This window comes from Nyctereutes procyonoides, unplaced genomic scaffold, assembly GCF_905146905.1.
Source record: "Nyctereutes procyonoides isolate TBG_1078 unplaced genomic scaffold, NYPRO_anot_genome, whole genome shotgun sequence".
In the NCBI taxonomy this organism is placed as follows: domain Eukaryota; kingdom Metazoa; phylum Chordata; class Mammalia; order Carnivora; family Canidae; genus Nyctereutes; species Nyctereutes procyonoides.
This window is the reverse complement of record NW_026575051.1, coordinates 20,511,416-20,531,075: the sequence shown is the minus strand read 5'-3', so window position 1 is coordinate 20,531,075 and position 19,660 is coordinate 20,511,416. Positions and strand designations below refer to the sequence as shown.

Genomic DNA, 19,660 nt, shown 5'->3' with positions numbered 1-19,660 from the left:
ACGAACTGGAAAGCAGCTGTGGTTGCCGATGCTGGTTTCTCAAAGTATGTGCGTCTTCGATTCTAGCTGAGCTTGAATTGCCAACACCAGAACTGACTCTGGTACAGGTCTGCCAGACACAAACTCTGAGATCACACAGCCATGACATCATCACTAGGGAGTCAAAACAGTGCTCCTGGTGGCCGGTGCCCTCCCTGCTTTAATTCTGGATAGATTTGGGCCTGGGATGGCATGATCATCTGCTGTTAAGAATAGTGATGCCCAGTTGAGTTTGTTGAAGGGCTCTAGGCTTGAGCTCAGTCTTTCTCATTTAACATCACACATCTGTAAGGTGCCTAGATGAGCTTGGAGTGTGGAGAAGTACGGATATGTGGCTGCATACAGAGACCACGGATGTAAGGAGACAGATTCCTAAGACTCTGCTGGCTCCTCTAGGGCTGCTTATTATTCTCACATTTAAAAAAGGCCATCCAGAGATATTTTCTTGAAAGAAGTGTTTATTATTTTTATTGGTCAAACAGTTTCAAACAAATTCAGAACAAGTTTTCACATTTTGAGCCTTTAGTGCAAAGACACCGTGTCATGCGTGAAAGAAATGCTGATCCAGTGGAAGCTCCCCTGATGCAATTAAAATATTGGGATGATCAGGAGGAAGGAGACTTGTGTGACAGAAATCTGCTCAGAAATCCTCTTGAAAAAGGACATTATTTAAAGCTCATTTTAAGGTTTTTTACAACATAAATGTGCTTATTAAACAACTTGTGATCTCAACTCCTTAATTTCAAAACAAAATACCCCAAGTATCAACTATCCCTTTAAATAAAAAAAATAATCAATTTATACTCTTCTTAAAAGAACTCTAACAATGTAAAATAAGTTCCAATTCCATATATATATATGTACATTTATAACTTAGGTGCTCTTTTGCTTTATATACTTTTATTCATGCAACATTGACAGAGGACTGGACGTGAGGCCCTACAGGGGCCTCTCTGAGAAAGCAGTGTAGCTTCTCACTCTGGCAAAGAACAAGGGGGTGTACATCTTGTCGATCTCAAAAGCAGTTACTGCAGTCTCACCAGTGGATCTGGAAGGAAAGCACAAAATCAATAGTCATGAGGAAATTTCAACTCATTCAAAATCCTCACGTATTTATAGGGGAAGGTTTATCTTATGCTTCTTTTTTACTTTTAATTCATCTCAGTAAATTCTAAATGACAGAGGTATGACAAGACAAAATCACAGGCTACAATGTATCACTCAGACTGTGTTCCCACACCAGGGCCTAACACAATCTAGATGCAGTTTCCAATCAGTCAGGAATTTTCTTTTCTTTTTTTTTTTTAATTTTTTTTTTAATTATGATAGAGAGAGAAAGAGAGAGAGAGAGGCAGAGACATTGGCAGAGGGAGAAGCAGGCTCCATGCACCGGGAGCCTGACATGGGATTCGATCCCGGGTCTCCAGGATCGTGCCCTGGGCCAAAGGCAGGCGCCAAACCGCTGAGCCACCCAGGGATCCCTCAGTCAGGAATTTTCTGAGGAGTGCTCATGAGTCTGCCACCTGGGCCCTCTCCAACCCCCAAAGAAAAACAGGCAGCCTGCATGGTAAGAATCCCTGCTCTTCCCTCTAGGAAAGCAGCATTGCCTGGGACAATCCTTTTCTAGCAAATAACCTTCTTGCCCCTGCCCTCCTTCTACGAAAATCTTCCATTCTGTACAACTCCTCTGAGCTCCCCTCTACTTGTTAGATGGGACGCTGCCCAATTCATGACTTGTTTATAAAGCCAATTAGACAATTAAAATTCACTTGGTTGAATTTCTGTCATTTAACAGATTTGGTGGCACCAACAGGATCCAAAGTGAACTTCTGACAGCATTTGGGGACGATGAGAACATAGGCATGGTACCTGCGAAGCTCTGGAGTTCCTATCTTTGTCACCCTTTTGAGGGGCATGCGTAAGTTCCTCTCGGTTCTGAGCTTTTTGGTCACTGTTGTTGACATCCAAGCTCCCATCTAAATGGTATTTCTTTCCAGGGCAGGGCAGCTTGAGCTGGCAGACGGTTATGCCTGCAGCCCAGTCCAGCTGGCATATTTGTCCAGAGCCCAACTGAGCCCACAGAAGGGCCTGCCAGAGCCAAGCCCCCAACCCTGCAGGCCACAATCTCTGGTGGAAAAGCAACGTGCTGCGGGAATTGGTGGTGGTGTGCACAGGGCCTTGCGGCCAAGACGCGGTACTGCCGGAACGGCAAGGTGCACAGGTCTGTCTGTCTTGTTTTGTGTAAAGCCTATCGCTAGCGGGGATCTTGGGAGGCCAAAAAGCCGAAAGAATTGGTGAGGATGGTTTGAGTTTTTTAAAGGCTGTTCAAAGTGTTCACCACCTTAAGAAGACCTGGGATAGGATAAGTTGGTGGTGGAACAGGTTATGTTGGCAGAGGTCACCTACCAATCTCAAGAAACTTTCCAGGCAACGAGGCACACTGTAAAACATACGCAATTCCCTACCCCATAGCACAGCCCTTGCAGGTGGTAGTTCAGATCAGGGAGACCCAAGGGCTTAGCTAATGCCTCAAGCATGCCACCTTCTGGCTCATCTGCTTATTTCATGTCTAAGAACTACAGTCCCAGAAGTTTTAGATATTTAACAGAAATGATAAAATCTTCCTAACCTTGTCATGTGTCCCGAGGAACTCGGCCTGGTAATTGTCAGGATGGGTGCCCCAAAAGAAGGCTGATGTGGGTTAACTCTGTGGCTAGGGTCCTACCAACCTGCTGCCAGCCCTCAGCCCACAACCTGGAAACATGATGGCCATTATGGGGAATGTTCCCATTAGATAAGATCATTGAAGAAGTCCACTTGAAAGCAAGGGCTTCCAAACCAGACAGAATGGGATACCCATTTTATTTGGCATGCAGAAGCCTCCAAAAGGTTTCAAAATTCTGAAACAGTTTCATTGAAAGATTTTATTACAAAAAGTTAATGTAAAATTAAAAAAAAAAAAAAGGTAGGTACCTAAAACAAGCCTGTGAGACTGACATCATTCCTGTTTCCCATCTTCCTCCTTTGGGTACTCATTCTAATCTGAATTTCTTTCCCACTCTGAAGAGACTACACAAACATAAACAACATTGTGCCAAGTTAATGGCCTTACAGACACCCTGTTATCTACCTTCCAAGCAGGGCATCAGATGAGCCCCTCCTGGAGTTGATGAAGCCGAGGGCAAACTGCTGATAAACTGCTATCCTATTCCTTAGTCGAGAGGGAACTGGCATACCAGATCGTGCCGAGGGGATGCTGGGAAAACTGGCAGGAGCCAGCAAAAGGTGAAAATTCTTACTGGAATCAGCTCCTCCAAATCTCAAAGAGAAAATAAAATTACACCGTCCCTTTCCTTCTAAATCCAGACCCACTGTTTACCAATCCCTTCTCTCCCAGGGACATCTACTACCTTCTTGCTTGTCTGGTTTTACATAACTGAGCCTGGCTTTCTGCCTGCTTGGGACATGCAGGATGCTGGTTCTCTCTGGAGCCATCACTGTGAGTGATTCTAGATTCAGGGAAGTTGATAACCTTGTACCCTCCTTGGAAATCCACCTTTTACCCAAAGGAGGCTCTTCAATACTGCCAAAAATGCTTAAAATTAAAATGATGTACTCCAGGGTGAAAAAAGCAAACAGGATATCACAGTTGAGTAGATGCAGCAACCTACAATGCCATGAAGTCACAATCCAATTCTCTGGACTGAATTGAAAGCAGCGGTCCTTACGTCACAAATCTTTACAAAACCAGAAATGCAGTTCTACAGGTAACTGAAAGTTCCCCTATGCCCTTACCAATCCCAAAATGCCCCATTTATCTCAAATAGCTTGTAAATGATAGGCTTTAGGAAACCAAATTTCTTCGAGAAGGAGCTTGCATTTTTCCCTGTGCCTTTTAAATCTCAGTGTTACACCCAGACTTCCCCTGAAAAGCCCCTGAAATTCTTTAGTCGATCTCTTTACAATGCAAACTTAAGGAGATGATTCTTTCAAGAAAAAACACAATGGGTGAAGTCATTTGGAACTCAACTTACCAAGGACAAATACAACACTGAAGTGTTTTCTCCAAAGATGTATATAAAGAAAAGCCTTATCCACGCAGCCAGGTAACCTCAACATAGTCCATTCCATCTATCAGAAAAACAAACTCACATCTGACTTTCATAAATCCTTTGTCTATTTTAGGCGGGACTTTCAAAACAAGCTATAAGGTCTATGAGTCTGTCTGTTCATGTGTTTTACTTATGAGGTACTTTTCACCTCTAGGTGCTATCGCTGAAATGAATTTGTAAAAGAGCTCTATTTAGTGGGTTTGAAGGCAAGTGCCTTTAAGGATGGGCATTCTGAAAATCATAAAGAATGTGATCCAGGAAGATGGTGGAAGAGTAGGGTCCTCAACTCACCTGGCCCCACAAACTTATCTAGATAACTTTCAAAACATCCTGAACACCTATGAATTTAACCTGAGATTTAAAGAGAATGGGTGGAATGCTATGGAGAGAAAAGTTTTCGTTTCTAACAAGGTAGGAAGATGGAAAAAAAAAAAAAAAAAAAAAGAATAAAATGGGGGAGGGAACCACAAGTAACTAGGCTAAAGCAGAGGGGGGGAGAGCCTCTGGGGCAAGAAAGCCCAGCCCTGAAGAAGCGGGAACTTAAAAAATTCGTGTGACAGTTTTCCCTGACTGAAAAGTGCTTAGCAGAGAAATTGGACAGAATCACAGGAGGGGCAGTAGAGTGTCAAGATTCCTGGATTCACTATAAGAGGAGGGGTACCCAGGGGAAAGCTCACCACAAATCACAGTCCGATATCAGTAAAGGGCTGAAGCGCCCTCTGGGGCATTTGGGAGAAGACAGTCGGGTAGGCCGGCTGGCTCCAGAGCTCCCTTTAACCTAGATCCCAGCAATGGAAGGAGAATGGCTGTGCCCCTTTCCCTTTGGTAGAGGTGGTCCCAGGGAGTGGGGATCCAGCAGCACAGAGCCCTGGATCCCAGGGCACCCAAGCAGACAAACCCAGTGATCCTCCATAGAGATTTTGTTACTGCAGGACTGAGATCTAATCAGGCCAAAATTAAAAATAGATTAAATGAGATCCAATCCAAACTGGATATTCTAACTGCTAGGGTTAATGAGGTGGAAGAGACAGTGAGTGACATAGAAGACAAACTGATGGTAAGGAAGGAAGCTCAAGAAAAAAAAAAAGACAAAAACAATTAAGAGCCATGAGGAAAGACTTAGGGAAATAAATGAGGGTTTGAGAAGAGGGAATATACGTCTAATTGGGATTCCAAAAGAGGTGGAGAGAGAGGACAACAAAGTATATTTGAACAAATCATAGCTGAGAACTTCCCAAATCTGGGGAAGGAAACATGCATTCAGATCCAAGAGACAGAGGACCCCCTGCCAAAAATAATAAAAATTGTTCAACACCTCAACATTTAATAAACTTGGAAATTTCAAAGATAAAGAGAAAATTCTTAAAGCAGCATGAGACAAGAGATTCTTAACTTATATGGGGAGAAATATCAGATTAACAGTGGACCTCTCCACAGAGACCTGGCAGGCCAGGAAGGGCTGGCATGATATATACAGGGTACTAAATGAGAAGAACATACAGCCAAGAATACTTTATGCAGCAAGGCTGTTATTCAGAATAGAAGGAGAGATAAAAAGCTTCCAAGACAGGCAGAAACTGAAAGAATATGTGACCACCAAACTGGCTCTGTAAGAAATATTAAGGGGGGGATCCCTGGGTGGCGCAGCGGTTTGGCGCCTGCCTTTGGCCCAGGGCGCGATCCTGGAGACCTGGGATCAAATCCCACGTCGGGCTCCCGGTGCATGGAGCCTGCTTCTCTCTCTGCCTGTGTCTCTGCCTCTCTCTCTCTGTGTGACTATCATAAAAAAATAAAAATTAAAAAAAAAAAAAAAGAAATATTAAGGGGACCCTGTAAAATAAAGAGGGAGCCCAAAGAAACAATCCACAAAAACAGGGACTAAATAGGTAGGTAATACGATAACTAAATTCATATACTTCAATAGTTACTCTGAACGTGAATGGGCTAAATGATCCCATCAAAAGACGCAGGGTATTGGACTGGTTAAAAAAATAAGACCCATCTATATGCTGTCTCCAAGAGACTCATTTTAGACCTAAGGACGCCTCCAGTCTGAAAATGAATGGGTGTAGAAACATTTACCATTCAAATGGTCCTCAAAAGAAAGCTGGGGTAGCAATCCTCATATCAGATAAATTAAAGTTAATCCGAGGGATCCCTGGGTGGCGCAGCGGTTTGGCGCCTGCCTTTGACCCGGGGCGCGATCCTGGAGACCCGGGATCGAATCCCACATCGGGCTCCCGGTGCATGGAACCTGCTTCTCCCTCTGCCTGTGTCTCTCCCTCTCTCTCTCTCTGTGTGTGTGTGTGTGTGTGACTATCATAAATAAATTTAAAAAAAGATTAAAAAAATAATAAAGTTAATCCCAAAGACTGTAGTAATACACACTTAAAGGGTCTATCCAACAAGACCTAATAATCATGCATATTTATGCCCCTAATGTGGGAGCTGCCAAGTGTATCAATCAATTAATAACCAAAGTAAAGAGATACTTAGATAATAATACACTAACAGTAAGAGACTTCCAACACGGCACTTTCAGCAAATGACAGATATTCTAAGCAGAACCTCACCAAAGAAATAACGGCCTTAAATGATACACTGGACCAAATGGATTTCACAGGTATATACAGAAGTTTACATCCAAATGCAACTGAATACACATTCTTATCAAATGCACATGGAACTTTCTCCAGAATAGACCACATACTGGGTCACAAATCAGGTCTCAACAGATACAGAAAGACTGGGATTGTCCCCTGCATATTTTCAGACCACAATGCTTTGAAACTAGAACTCAATCGCAAGAAGAAATTTGGAAGAAACCCAAACAAATGGAGGTTAAAGAGCATCCTACTGAACAATGAATGAGTCAACCAGGAAATTAGAGAAGAATTAAAAAACATTCATGGAAATGTAATGAAAATGAAGATACAACCGTTCAGAATATTTGGGATAGAGCAAAAGTGGTCCTAAGAGAGAAATACACTGCAATACAAGCCTCCCTCAAAAAATTGAAAAAAACTCAAATACACAAGCTAACCTCGCACCTAAAGGAATTGGAGAAAGAACAAGTAAAACGTACACTAAGCAGAGGAGAGATAATAAAGATTCGAGCAGAACTCACTGAAATAGAAACCATAAAAACTGTCGAACAGATCAACAAAACCAGGAGTTGGTTCTTAGAATTTATAAGATAGATAAACACCTAGCCAGCCTTATTAAAAAGAAAAGACTATTGGGCAGCCTGGGTGGCTCAGCGGTTTAGTGCCACCTTTGGCCCAGGATGTGATCCTGGAGACCTGAGATCGGGTTCCACATCGGGCTCCCTGCATGAAGCCTCTTTTCCCTCTGCCTGTGTCTCTGCCTCTTTCTCTCTGTCTCTCATGAATAAATAAATTAAAAAAAAAAAAGACTCAATAAAATCACAAATGAAAGAAGAGAGATCACAACAAATACCAAGGAAATACAAATGATTTTAAAAACATATTATGAGCAGCTATCTGCCAACAAATTAAGGCAATCTAGAAGAAATGTACACATTTCTGGCAAACCACAAATTACCAAAACTGGAACAGGAAGAAACAGAAAATCTGAACAGGCAAATAACCAGAGAGGAAACTGAAGCAGTCATCAAAAACCTCCCAAGACACAAAAGTCCAAGCTAGATGGCTTCCCTGGGGGAATTCTATCAAACATTAAAATTTTTTTTAATTTATTTATTTATGATAGGCACACAGTGAGAGAGAGAGAGAGAGGCAGAGACATAGGCAGAGGGAGAAGCAGGCTCCATGCACCGAGAGCCCGACGTGGGATTCGATCCCGGGTCTCCAGGATCGCGCCGTGGGCCAAAGGCAGGCGCTAAACTGCTGCGCCACCCAGGGATCCCTGTATCAAACATTTAAAGAAGAAATGATACCTATTCTACTAAAGCTGTTTTGAAAGATAGAAAGGGAAACACTTCCAAATTTGTTTTATGAGGCCAGCATTACCTTGATTCCAAAATCAAAGTCCCCACCAAAAAGGAGAATTATAGATCGATATCCCTGATGAACATGGATGCAAAAATTCTTACCAAGATACTAGCCAATAGGATCCAAGAGTACATTAAGAGGATTATTCACCATGACCAAGTGGGATTTATCCCCGGAATGCAAGGGTGGTTCAACACTTACAAAACAATCAACGTGACAGATCACATCAACAAGAGAAAAGACGAGCCATATGATCCTCTCAATAGAGGCAGAGGAAGCATCTGACAAAATACAGCATCTATTCCTGATCAAAACTCTTCAGGGTGTAGGGATAGAGGGAACATTCCTCAGCATGTTAAAAGCCATCCATGAAAAGCCCACAGCAAATATCATTCTCAATGGGGAAACACTGGGAGCCTTTCCCCTAAGATCAGGAACACGACAGGGATGTCCACTCACATCACTGCTATTCAACATAGTACTAGAAGTCCTAGCCTCAGCAGTCAGACAACAGAAAGAAATAAAAGGCATTCAAATTGGCAAAGAAGAAGTCAAACTCTCCCTCTTTGTAGATGACATAATACTGTATATAGAAAACCCAAAATATTCCACCCCAAGATTGCTAGAACTCATACAGCAATTCGGCAATGTGGCAGGATACAAAATCAATGTACAGAAATCAGCTGCATTTCTATACACTAACAATGAGACTGAATAAAGAGAAATTAAGGAATCAATTCCATTTACAATTGCACCCAAAACCATAAGATACCTAGGAATAAGCCTAACCATAGAGGTAAAGAATCTATGCCCAAAAAAACTACAGACCCCTTCTGAAAGAAACTGAGGAAGACACAAAGAGATAGAAAAACATTCTATGCTCCTGGATTGTTAGAATAAATATTGTGAAAATGTCTTTGCTACCCAGGGCAATTTACATGTTCAATGCAATCCTCATCAAAATACCAGAGACTTCACAGAGTTGGGACAAATAATATTAAGATTTGTATGGAATCAGAAAAGACCCCAAATAGCCAGAGGAATATTGAAAAAGAAAACCAATGGTGGGGGCATCACAATGGCAGATTTCAAGCTGTATTACAAAGCTGTGATCATCAAGACAGTGTGGTACTGGCATAAAAACAGACATATAGATCAATGGAACAGAATGGAGAACCCAGAAATGGAGTCTCAATTCTATGGTCAACTAATATTTGACAAAGCAGGAAAGACTATCCATTGGAAAAAGGACAGTCTCGGGCAGCCCGGTGGCGCAGCGGTTTGGCGCCACCTGCAGCCTGGGGTGTGATCCTGGGGACCCAGGATCGAGTCCCACATCAGGCTCCCTGCATGGAGCTTGTTTCTCCCTCTGCCTGTGTCTCTGCCTCTTTCTCTCTGTGTCTATGAATAAATAAATAAAGTCTTTAAAAAAAAAAAAAAAGGAAAAAGGACAGTCTCTTCAATAAAGGTGCTGAGAAAATTGGACAGCCAAATGCAGAAGAATGAAACTAGACCATTCTCTTACACCATACACAAAGATAAACTCAAATGATTGAAAGATCTAAATGTGAGACAAGAATCCATCAAACTGCTAAAGGAGAACACAGGCAACACCCTTTTTGAACTTGGCCACAGCAACTTCTTGCAAGATACATCTATGAAGGCAAGGGATACAAAAGCAAAAATGAACTACTGGAACTTCATCAGCATAAAAAGCTTCTGCACAGCAAAAGAAACAGACAACAAAACTAAAAGACAACCTACAGAATGGGAGAAGATATTTGCAAATGACCTATCAGATAAAGGGCTAGTATCCAAGATCTATAAAGAACTTATTAAACTCAACAGCAAAGAAACAAACAATCCAATCATGAAATGGGCAAAAGACATGAACAGAAATCTCACAGAGGAAGACATAGACATGGTCAACATGCACATGAGAAAATGCTCCGAATCACATGCCACCAGGGAAATACAAATCAAAACCACAATGAGATACCACCTCACACCAGTGAGAATGGCAAAAATTAACAAGACAGGCAACAACAAATGCTGGAGAGGATGTTGAGAAAGGGGAACCCTCTTGCACTGTTGGTGGGAATGTGAACTGGTGCAGCCACTCTGGAAAACTGTGTGGAGGTTCCTCAAAGAGTTAAAAATAGAGCTACCCTACAACCCAGCAATTGCACTGCTCGGGATTTACCCCAAAGATACAGATGTAGTGAAATGTCAGGACACCTGCACCCCAATGTTCACAGCAGCAATGTCCACAATAGCCAAGTGTGGAAGGAGCCTCGATGCCCTTTGACAGATGAATGGACAAAGAAAATGTGGTGTGTGTGTGTGTGTGTGTGTATATATATATATATACACACACACACATACACACAATGAAATATTACTCAGCCATCAGAAAGGATGAATACCCACCATTTGCTTCGACGTGGATGGAACTGAAGGGTATTATGCTGAGTAAAATATGTCAATCGGAGGAGGACAATCATCATATGAATTCACTCATATGGATAATATGAGAAATAGTTAAAGAGACTAGAAGGGAAAGAAGGGGTATTGAGTGGGAAAAATTAGAGAGGGAGACAAACCATGAGAGACTCCTAACTCTGAGAATCAAACAAAGGGTTGCAGGAGGGGAGGTGAGTGGGGGGTTGGGGTACCTGGGTGATGGGCACTGAGGAGGGCACTTGATGGGAAGAGCACTGGGTGTTATGCTATATGTTGGGAAATCAAGCTTCAATAAAAACAAATGAAGGAAAAAAAAAAAGTATGTGATCCAGAAAATATTTGATATAAAAGCTAGATTATGGTTGATGGTTTAATTAAAACAGACATGTTTTTAGTTATTAACATTAAATATAAAACTTAATCTACCTTAGTTTACTAGCCATATAAATTCATATTCTCTCTTATTAGATATGTCCACACAAAAAATAATAGCTTAGGGTAATGGCTGAATTTGTCTAACGTTTAATAAAGTGTCTGTAGGTAATCTAAACATCACTCAAGAAAACAGGTAAGCAAAACAAAAGTTTAGAAATAAGCTTTTCAGCAATAATTATGTCTACTTAGTTTTCCCAGGCCTTTTTGTTTTTTGATAATCTAAAATCTTAAAGTTTTAAAATGTTGAATAAAGTTAAATCCAATAAATACCTAGATCTTTTCCAAATAAGATAAAGTACTAAAAACATTAATTAGTAAACGTTTGGCTTCATATTACAGAGAAAAAATATAAAACAGTACATGCTTCTAGAAATTTTATAATGTATTCATAAATATACACATTTAAAAAAATGCTAGTGTAAAAGTTCACAATTGCTTACTTCTTAGTTTTCACTAGAAATTAAAGCTTTTAAGGGTTAAGAATTCTATTTCATAGGTCATTAAAGCTACTAAAATAAGAAAAAAATTAATTTTTAAAAAATTTTAAAAATAAAAAAATAAAAGTAATAAGGGAAAAACATCTTTGTATGCCAAAAAAGCAGGATGTGCTTTTCATAAAATAAAGTATGAGAAATAGAGATGTATTTTTTGTTGAGGAGAAAGAGAGTCTGTGTTGTTTAAAAGGAAAAAAAGGGACTAAATGGGAACGTAGAAAAAAGAGGTTGTAAAAAGGTTTGTGGAAACAAATCTTTGAAAAAGAATTTTAATGAGTGGTCAAGCTGGTTAAAATTTAAAAATATTTTTTAAAAATGAGTTTTAATATTCAAGTAAGATGGTGCAAAATTAGAATCTGGCTTTTGCTTTGGTAAAAAAACAAAGTTTTCTTGGACGTCGGTCTGCTTTTGATTAAGACTGCAGTTTCATAATGATCTGTAATCCTACTTATTAGGCAAGTGCTTTTAAAGCACTTTTAAACCTTTTTGAAAAATTTTTGACAAACTTCCAAAGGACTTGTTAAACTAATGAGGCTTATTCAACTATGCAAATTACCAGGGAAGCACTGCCAACTAAGTTAATACTAAGCCTTCTTTGTGGCACTTATATAGAAAGTCCACTCTGCTTCCACAAAAATGGCCCCTGATCACCAGACTTGCCATCCTGATATCCTTGTAACATGGCAACAGCCTGCTTCTAAATTGAAGACACTGCAATGAGTGAGCATTGACCGCAAATTAAACACACACTTGGGGTTATAGAAACCCAAGACAGCCCAATTCTTCCTGGCTCTCTAGCAAATCCCATATTTTAATTTTTGTATTCCTTCACCCACCATAGCACATTCAAAGACTCAAGTTATAAACAGATATTGATAGACTTCTTTAAAATGACAAAAACAGTCTACCAGCAATGTGTGACCTATTTGGTCACCACCAATCACCTCCCCACACCTAAAAACCTATTTTTGTTCCCAGGGGCTTCAAAGCTCGGTCCCCTGGACCCTTTGAACACTTGGAGCTGGACTTCAATCAACTGCCTGCCACTTAGTGTGGCTTATCATTAGGTTCTTGTTATTGTATGTGTGTTTTCTAGATGGGTTGAGATTTCCCTTGTTGTATGATTGATGCCCTCACAGGAAAAACCAACCAATCAATCAAACTTTAAGAATATGTTTCCCACTTAGGGTATAATTTCCACTATCTCCAGTGATCAAAGCAGCCATTTCACTGGACAAATCATTTGAGCCCAACAAAAACCCTACAAACTTCTTGGAATTCTATCACATAAAGAAGGTACACAACTTTCTGGTCTCTTGTTGCCTCATGCTTGTATGACGACGAGCTACTATAAATCTCTAATGTCTTATGCTCAGGCCTGTGTCAACCACAGATTCAAGAAGCTTTCCTGGATCCCAATTCAAAGAAACCTGTTAGTCACAGAATTTGGTGAGTGTATAAACGTCACCAGAGGAAAATCACCCTCCAGCCCCACTGGAAAAAAGACCTTAGCAGGTGCTCCTGACCACTGACACTGCTGCAAAACTAAAAACCATTAAGCCTTGGGTACACAGCATACAGAGAAGGCTCCACCTGGTCCTGTACAGATGCTAGAGACCTCCACATCAAACTGATGAGGAAGAGAAGTAGCTGACAGAGAGGCAGGCTGATTCCACCCCATATGATGGATGGAGACTTCATTCGCTAACTGAACGTAAACCCCTTTCTCCTTTTCCTTTCCTTCACTCTGGCCTTGCCCTGGAAAGACAACACCCTCATCTGTATCTCCCAGGCTAAGGGAGGGGGTAGTGGGTATAACTTCTGGAATTTAAAACCTCCTTTTATTTCAGGCTAGGAGAAGATCAAACTGTGCCTCTAAGCAAAATAAGGGATCTCTTTGGTTGACTCTGCTAAATTTACATTGTTGGAATTAAAAAGGAGACATTCATGATTCAGATTCACTCTTTTTCATAGGTCTCTATTTCCCTGGTTAGGGATACAAATAAATGAGGCTATGATCAATTCTGAAAATTACTGCAAAGTCTGCTGCTAAAGCAATAGTAGCACAACAAAGATCCTAAGACTCTCCAGCTAAAGTTGTCCTTGATTATCTTTTAGCTGAGCAAGGAGGTAGATTGTCTGTGTTGTGGCCAATACCACCTCGTATGCTTGGATTTAACACTTATGGGGAAGTTAGAACTCAATTATAGAAGATCACTGAGCAAGGCACTGGGCTTAAAAAGATGACTCCTTCAGCAGAATCTTTTTTTGACTATTTATTTTTGATTGGTTTGGTTGGGTCTTGGGGACCATGGCTCTAAAGTATACTCCAACTATCGGGAATTATCCCAATAATAATAACAATCTATGGTAACAGTATTCTCTTTGGTAAATTATATTCTCTGAAAAGCTTTAAATGTATGTTCACTGTCACTAATCACCAAATGATTTAAGTCTGGAACATAAACCTAATGTTGTGATCTATAAATATATAAGGAAAAGCATCATGACCTATAGGAACCACACACAGAACAACGAAAGCTGTGAGAACTACAAAAGGGTAATTGAGAGTTAGTGTAATGCCTTAAATTTTGGTCACATCTCTCAGTTAGGCTGAGAGTCTAATAAAAAGTAGGAACTGTTAAAAAGAAAACCACAGGCCCCAAATGGCATCACTCAGAATGAGTTCCCAAACCAGGGCTTAATATATAATTTAATTGCAGTTTCAACCTCCCCCAGAAATGCAGTCTTAACTGGTAAGTCAGAAATTTATTGATGGGTACCCCCCTGAGCCCTCTCCCACCCCTCAAAGGAAGAGGAGGAGTCTGCATAAGATGCTCTGCTCTTCCTTCTAAGGGAAGTATCTTTGCCTGAAACAATCCTTTTCTTTTGCTAATAACCTTCTTGCCCCACTCTTCTTTTATTAAAACCTTCCATTTTGTCCAACTCCTCAGAGCACCCCCATTCACGCATCATTTAATAAATCCAATTAGATCTTAAAAATTTACTTGGTTAAATTTTTGTTATTTAACAAGCATATTGTAAAAAACTTGAAAAATTTAGAAAAGTACAAAGAAAAATCACTTCTCATTCTACCATGTAGACATAACAATATGAGGTATGGTTGACCCTTGAACAACATAAGGGTTGGGTGCCAAACTCCCACAGTTAAAAATCCGCATATAATTTCTGATTCCCCAGAAACGTAACTACCAATAATCTACTGATCAGAAAGAAGTCAGTAATCCTGCTTTTCATTTACCATTCTGACATATGCATTTCATCACATTATTAAATACTCTTCAGAAGCCCTTTCTAGTGCCTGCATAATATTTCACTGTCTGCCTGTATCACAATTTCCTTAATAATTCCCTTTCTGTTGGAGATTTACGTTTGGTAATTCAAAATAATGTAATATTTTTGATTATGTCCTTTGAACAGACTCCTTAAAAATTCTAAGTAAAAGGCTACAGACATTTTAAGGATTTTGTTAAAATGTAATTTAGGAAGAAATATAATCCTGGAATAGAATTTGATGACTTAATTTTGCACTGATCAACAGCATCATCCCAGTTGGGAGGGAGCGGAAGCAGATGACTAGTAATACTACTACAGTCTTTTATTTTTGTTCCCCAAAAGGGAAAAATAAACAAAGGCAGAAAATTCAAGCGACTTTATAAATACAATAAGGAAGTCAATGTCACTGTTAGCAGTTACAAAAGACACTTATTATAATGTCCTTTTTTCTCTTAAAGCATGATGTTTTCTATTTCTTTGGTACTCCCTGAGTTTGGTGTCTTTCTTGAGAATAAAAAAAAAACATTCCACTGCATATTCACTGAGAGAAGCAAAAAGGAGATATACGACTGGTAAGTTAAGAATGAAAAGAAAGAAAAATACTTTCTCAGTTCTCAGGACCCTCCATACAAGAGGACAAAGGGTGGAAACAGGATGCAGGAAGTTTGCAACCCAGTGGTCGAGGTTGTGAAGTAGGTTAATAGAAGGTGACTTCAAAACTTGTCTCTCAGAATTTTAGATTCAATTTTGGAACTGAGAGACCTTGACTACACACAATATTTTTTCAAATCTAACAACAGCAAATCTCACTATTCACATAAATTGATGTTTTACTTACTTCTATATTGCTCCTTTCTCTCTCACATTCTTCTGTTCCTTAATTACTCCTTACAGGTAAATCCTAACACAAAGAGCTTTAAATAGAAACCCCCTAATAGATTTGGCTTTGGAACACATGACATCTTTTTAGAAGACTTACTCTCCTAGCTACAATTTTATTAAAATCAGTGCATAATCCCAGAGGATTATGGAAACTGGAAATAAAGTAAAAAAAAAAAAAATTGGTAAGAGTGAAACACAGGAGAAGAAAAAAGATTTGATGTTTTAAAAGGGCCTTAAATTAATGAGTAGGTAATGTACAGACGGCTTAGAGGTGGTCTGAGTACCATTCTGCTCACAGAGTGCTGCTTTCACTTCCAAAGTGGTGGCACCCATTCCCATTCCTACGGGCACTGGGGAGAGTTCCACCTCCTGGTCCACTCTTTTGGTGCCTGACAGAATAAAACCCTTACCGAAAAGACTGTCATTGGCCAGGAACCTCTCTCTCCCTGGCACCATTATCATGCCGGCAGCTCTCTACATAAAGCACAGCAAATTCTGGAGGCATCTATAGTAGCAGTACCATTTAATTATACTTTGTAATGTAATGTTACGGAACATAATGTTTTATGATATCATGTTGACTCAGAGGACTTTAAAACCTATCAGAGTTTTCTAAGCCTCACAGGAAGTACACATTTATTCTGCAACTTTGGTATTTGTATAATATTCACCTACTTGTAAGTAACATGACAAGAATGATGTATCCAGATGAGTTTGTTGAATCTCTGTTGGCCACTGGAACACAGCTGGAGCCCCACATGGAAACTCTGATCTGCTTCTTGTACAGGGACACGACGGAAGTATCTGTATTTATAGTCAAGTGGTTTCTATAAAAGAGAAAGTGTATGAGCTATAATGAAACCTCCCCTCATTGATACATATGTTCCTATAGTATTTATATGTAAGAGTGATACTAAGAGTAACATAATAACTGCACATGGTACAGGGTTCTTGGGTATCAAATGAGAAGGTGTATGTATGAGTGCCCTGAAAAATGTTAAGCACTCTAACAATAAGGTTTTTCTCTCCATCATCATCTCAGTTAATTAACATAATAACCCTAAGTGTTAAATAAGATTGTACAGCACCCCCGGTGCCTCAGCGGTTTAGTGCCGCCTTCAGCCCAGGGCCTGATCCTGGAGACCCAGGATCAAGTCCCACGTCCGGCTCCCTGCATGTAGCCTGCTTCTCCCTCTGCCTGTGTCTGTGCCTCTTTCTCTCTATGTGTGTCTCTCATGAATAAATAAATAAAATCTTTAAGTAAGTAAAAAGTAAGTAAATAAGTAAGTAAGTAAGTAAATAAATAAATAAATAAGATGGTACATTGCTATTTAACAGCTGAAAGACTGAAGACACCAGGAGATTAAACAAATTAACTAAAATTACACAGTAGTTTCAGAGTTGGAAATGAAAACTTCTGTCTTCTCCATGTAAGCCTAGCATTTCCTTCAACTGAAAATATGGGAATTTTTAAAGAGGCAAAGTGATAAATTGGTGAAAGATGCAGAAGAAGCATGGAGTACAACTTATCTTTTGTGGTAATGGTAAAAGAGTCAATGAAGAAACAGATGTGGACGACACTCATTTTTGAATCACACTTTTGCAAATACTATTGCTAACAACACAAGAATGTCCACAGTATACATGGCTTCACTGTATCATACTCTGAAGAGAAAACTGGTACTCAATGTAAGAGTTCCTAAACTCTTTTACAAGATCTAAAAAACAAGGGCCTCACAACTCCCCGAAACTCATGGCCAACATCACAGCCATAGCAGCTAACTCTCGCCCCTCAGACTACTGCCCCAGGTAACTAGAGCCTATCAGAAGTAGGCAAGGAAGATAGCAAGGGACTCAGATGAAACTCTGCTCTAACCATCCTGACACATGATGCCAGGGAAGAGAGGAGGATCTAAGGAAAACTCTAAAAACTGTATTAATTATAAAAGCATTAGGCAAGTATTTATTCCAACTACATCACAACTGACTCTTGGATATACATTTTTAAAACCAGGATTAAAAAATGCATATAGAGAAAAGTTGTGAAAAAAATTAGGCCCCCTCAATGTGTTAGTTAAAAATACTCTAGAATGTAGTAATTCAACAATATTTGCTTGGCATTTTTTCCCTTTTCTAAGAAGAAGAAGAAGAAAATTATCTTACTTTAGCTTATTTCCAGTAGAAATTAAAATTCTCTGTTACGAGTATTCTTGAGAAGAAATTATCTATATGGGCTAACTTATGAAAGAAATCCCTTATGATTCAAAACAAGAATCGCTAAAAAAAAAATATTCAGGTATCGTTTTACTAGTTATTTCATAGCATATTTTGGCTTTTCATTTTCTAATGTAAAAAAGACCAGAAAAGGAAATCATTTAGAGAAAAACAAAGTGATCCAACTAAAAAAAACCCCACATTTTAGAAAACCCTCCAGCTCTCTTCAGAGAAATGCTGTAACAAACATTTTGTGTAACAGTATACATTATGAAACAGTATTTTCTTATCCTTTCAAATCAAGAGTGTCTGAATGAATAAGGTACTAAAATAAAAAGAGAACTTCTAATTCCACTTGCATACTCACTTCTTCTTTTTTCTTAGTTATTACAGCAAATACTTTGGTCTGATTGTCTGTATCTTGAGACAAGCGATAGTGACCCAGTAGAATTGCATCAGTTCTAAAAATTAAAAAATATAATTAAAGACCAAGTCTATTAATCATGTATTTAAATAATTTAAGAAATAATGGGTTCTAACAGTGGTTACTCGACTGCCTGAGAAGAATCAGTTGGGATGTGAGTAAACTTAGCTTGCTAAGGCTCCCAAGATCTACCGAAAATTATACCTAGGGAGAGAGGGCCAGGAACTGGTATTTTTCACAAAGGCCCCTGCTGAGTGCGGTTTTAATCATCTGATACTAAGCTAAGGAAGCACTGGATTACATTAACCTCCAAGTAACCATATAAAATGTGAACTGGATAGAAAACTAGAGAAAAATACTACCTGGTATTCCTAGTTCTTAAACGAGGAACAATGGACTGAGGCTCTTCAGGGGTTGTCAACACCATCACATGGCCATCAGGGAAGAATCTTATGTACCTGTGTAAAAAGAAAAAGAACACCAAAAAAACACCACACACACACAAAGTATAAAACATGTCCTTATTTCCTGGCACCTAAACCTGTTCATTGCTGTGAAATCAAATCAGAAATACGATGGCCAAGAAACTGGCAAAACATCATTAAAACAAACACAACTGGGGGATCCCTGGGTGGCGCAGCGGTTTAGCGCCTGCCTTTGGCCCAGGGCGCGATCCTGGAGACCCGGGATCGAATCCCACATCGGGATCCCAGTGCATGGAGCCTGCTTCTCCCTCTGCCTGTGTCTGTGCCTCTCTCTCTCTCTGTGATTATCATAAATAAATAAAAATGAAAAATAAATAAATAAATAAAACAAACACGACTGGCAACCTGTGGGGCCAGCAAAAAAGAAGTAAAGGCATTCTTTTATACTTCTTAGAGGGAGGTGCTGAACTTTCAGTTTTACTCTTGAATAAAAATAAATACACCCCTATGATAGCTGTGTGCATTTTTTCCTAAAGTACTAATTAATGTGAAAAGTGAGATCTAATGATCATACACAGTAGTTAATGTCTACTGATTTCTCAAGGACAGTAAAGCTGAATGATATAGCACAAGCTAGCTGAAAAGGCAAATGAGTCCCACCAACAGCAAAATACTAAGAGCTCTAAAACAAAGTGATTCTCAGATTTAGAGGCTAGGAGGAATTCAACAATTTGTATTAACTTATCGGTTCTCTGAGAGCAGTTCCTGTTACAAAACTGGATAAAAATACTGAGGGTCATTCCGTGGATAAATATAAAGGCCACAAAGAACAGCTGCCCGGTAACTAATGAATTAATACTTGGAGAGAGAGAATTTTTCACTCACTCAGTTTACTACAGTT

At 39.6% G+C, this 19,660-nt stretch overlaps 1 protein-coding gene across 2 annotated transcripts in view; it reads right to left on the bottom strand.

Annotated features, from left to right (window-relative positions):
* Nucleotides 1-477: 477 nt before the first annotated feature.
* The window catches only part of FBXO9 (F-box protein 9), a 47,001-nt gene continuing 27,818 nt past the window's right edge, over nucleotides 478-19,660 (bottom strand). For both annotated transcript variants that reach the window (XM_055330174.1, XM_055330175.1), the window contains exons 10-13: nucleotides 18,697-18,792; nucleotides 18,278-18,371; nucleotides 16,372-16,523; nucleotides 478-1,087 (exon numbers count right to left, since the gene is read on the bottom strand). In XM_055330174.1, coding sequence (XP_055186149.1) covers nucleotides 979-1,087; nucleotides 16,372-16,523; nucleotides 18,278-18,371; nucleotides 18,697-18,792 — 451 coding nt within the window. In that variant the 3' untranslated portion in view covers nucleotides 478-978. The remainder of the gene's footprint in view (nucleotides 1,088-16,371; nucleotides 16,524-18,277; nucleotides 18,372-18,696; nucleotides 18,793-19,660) is intronic.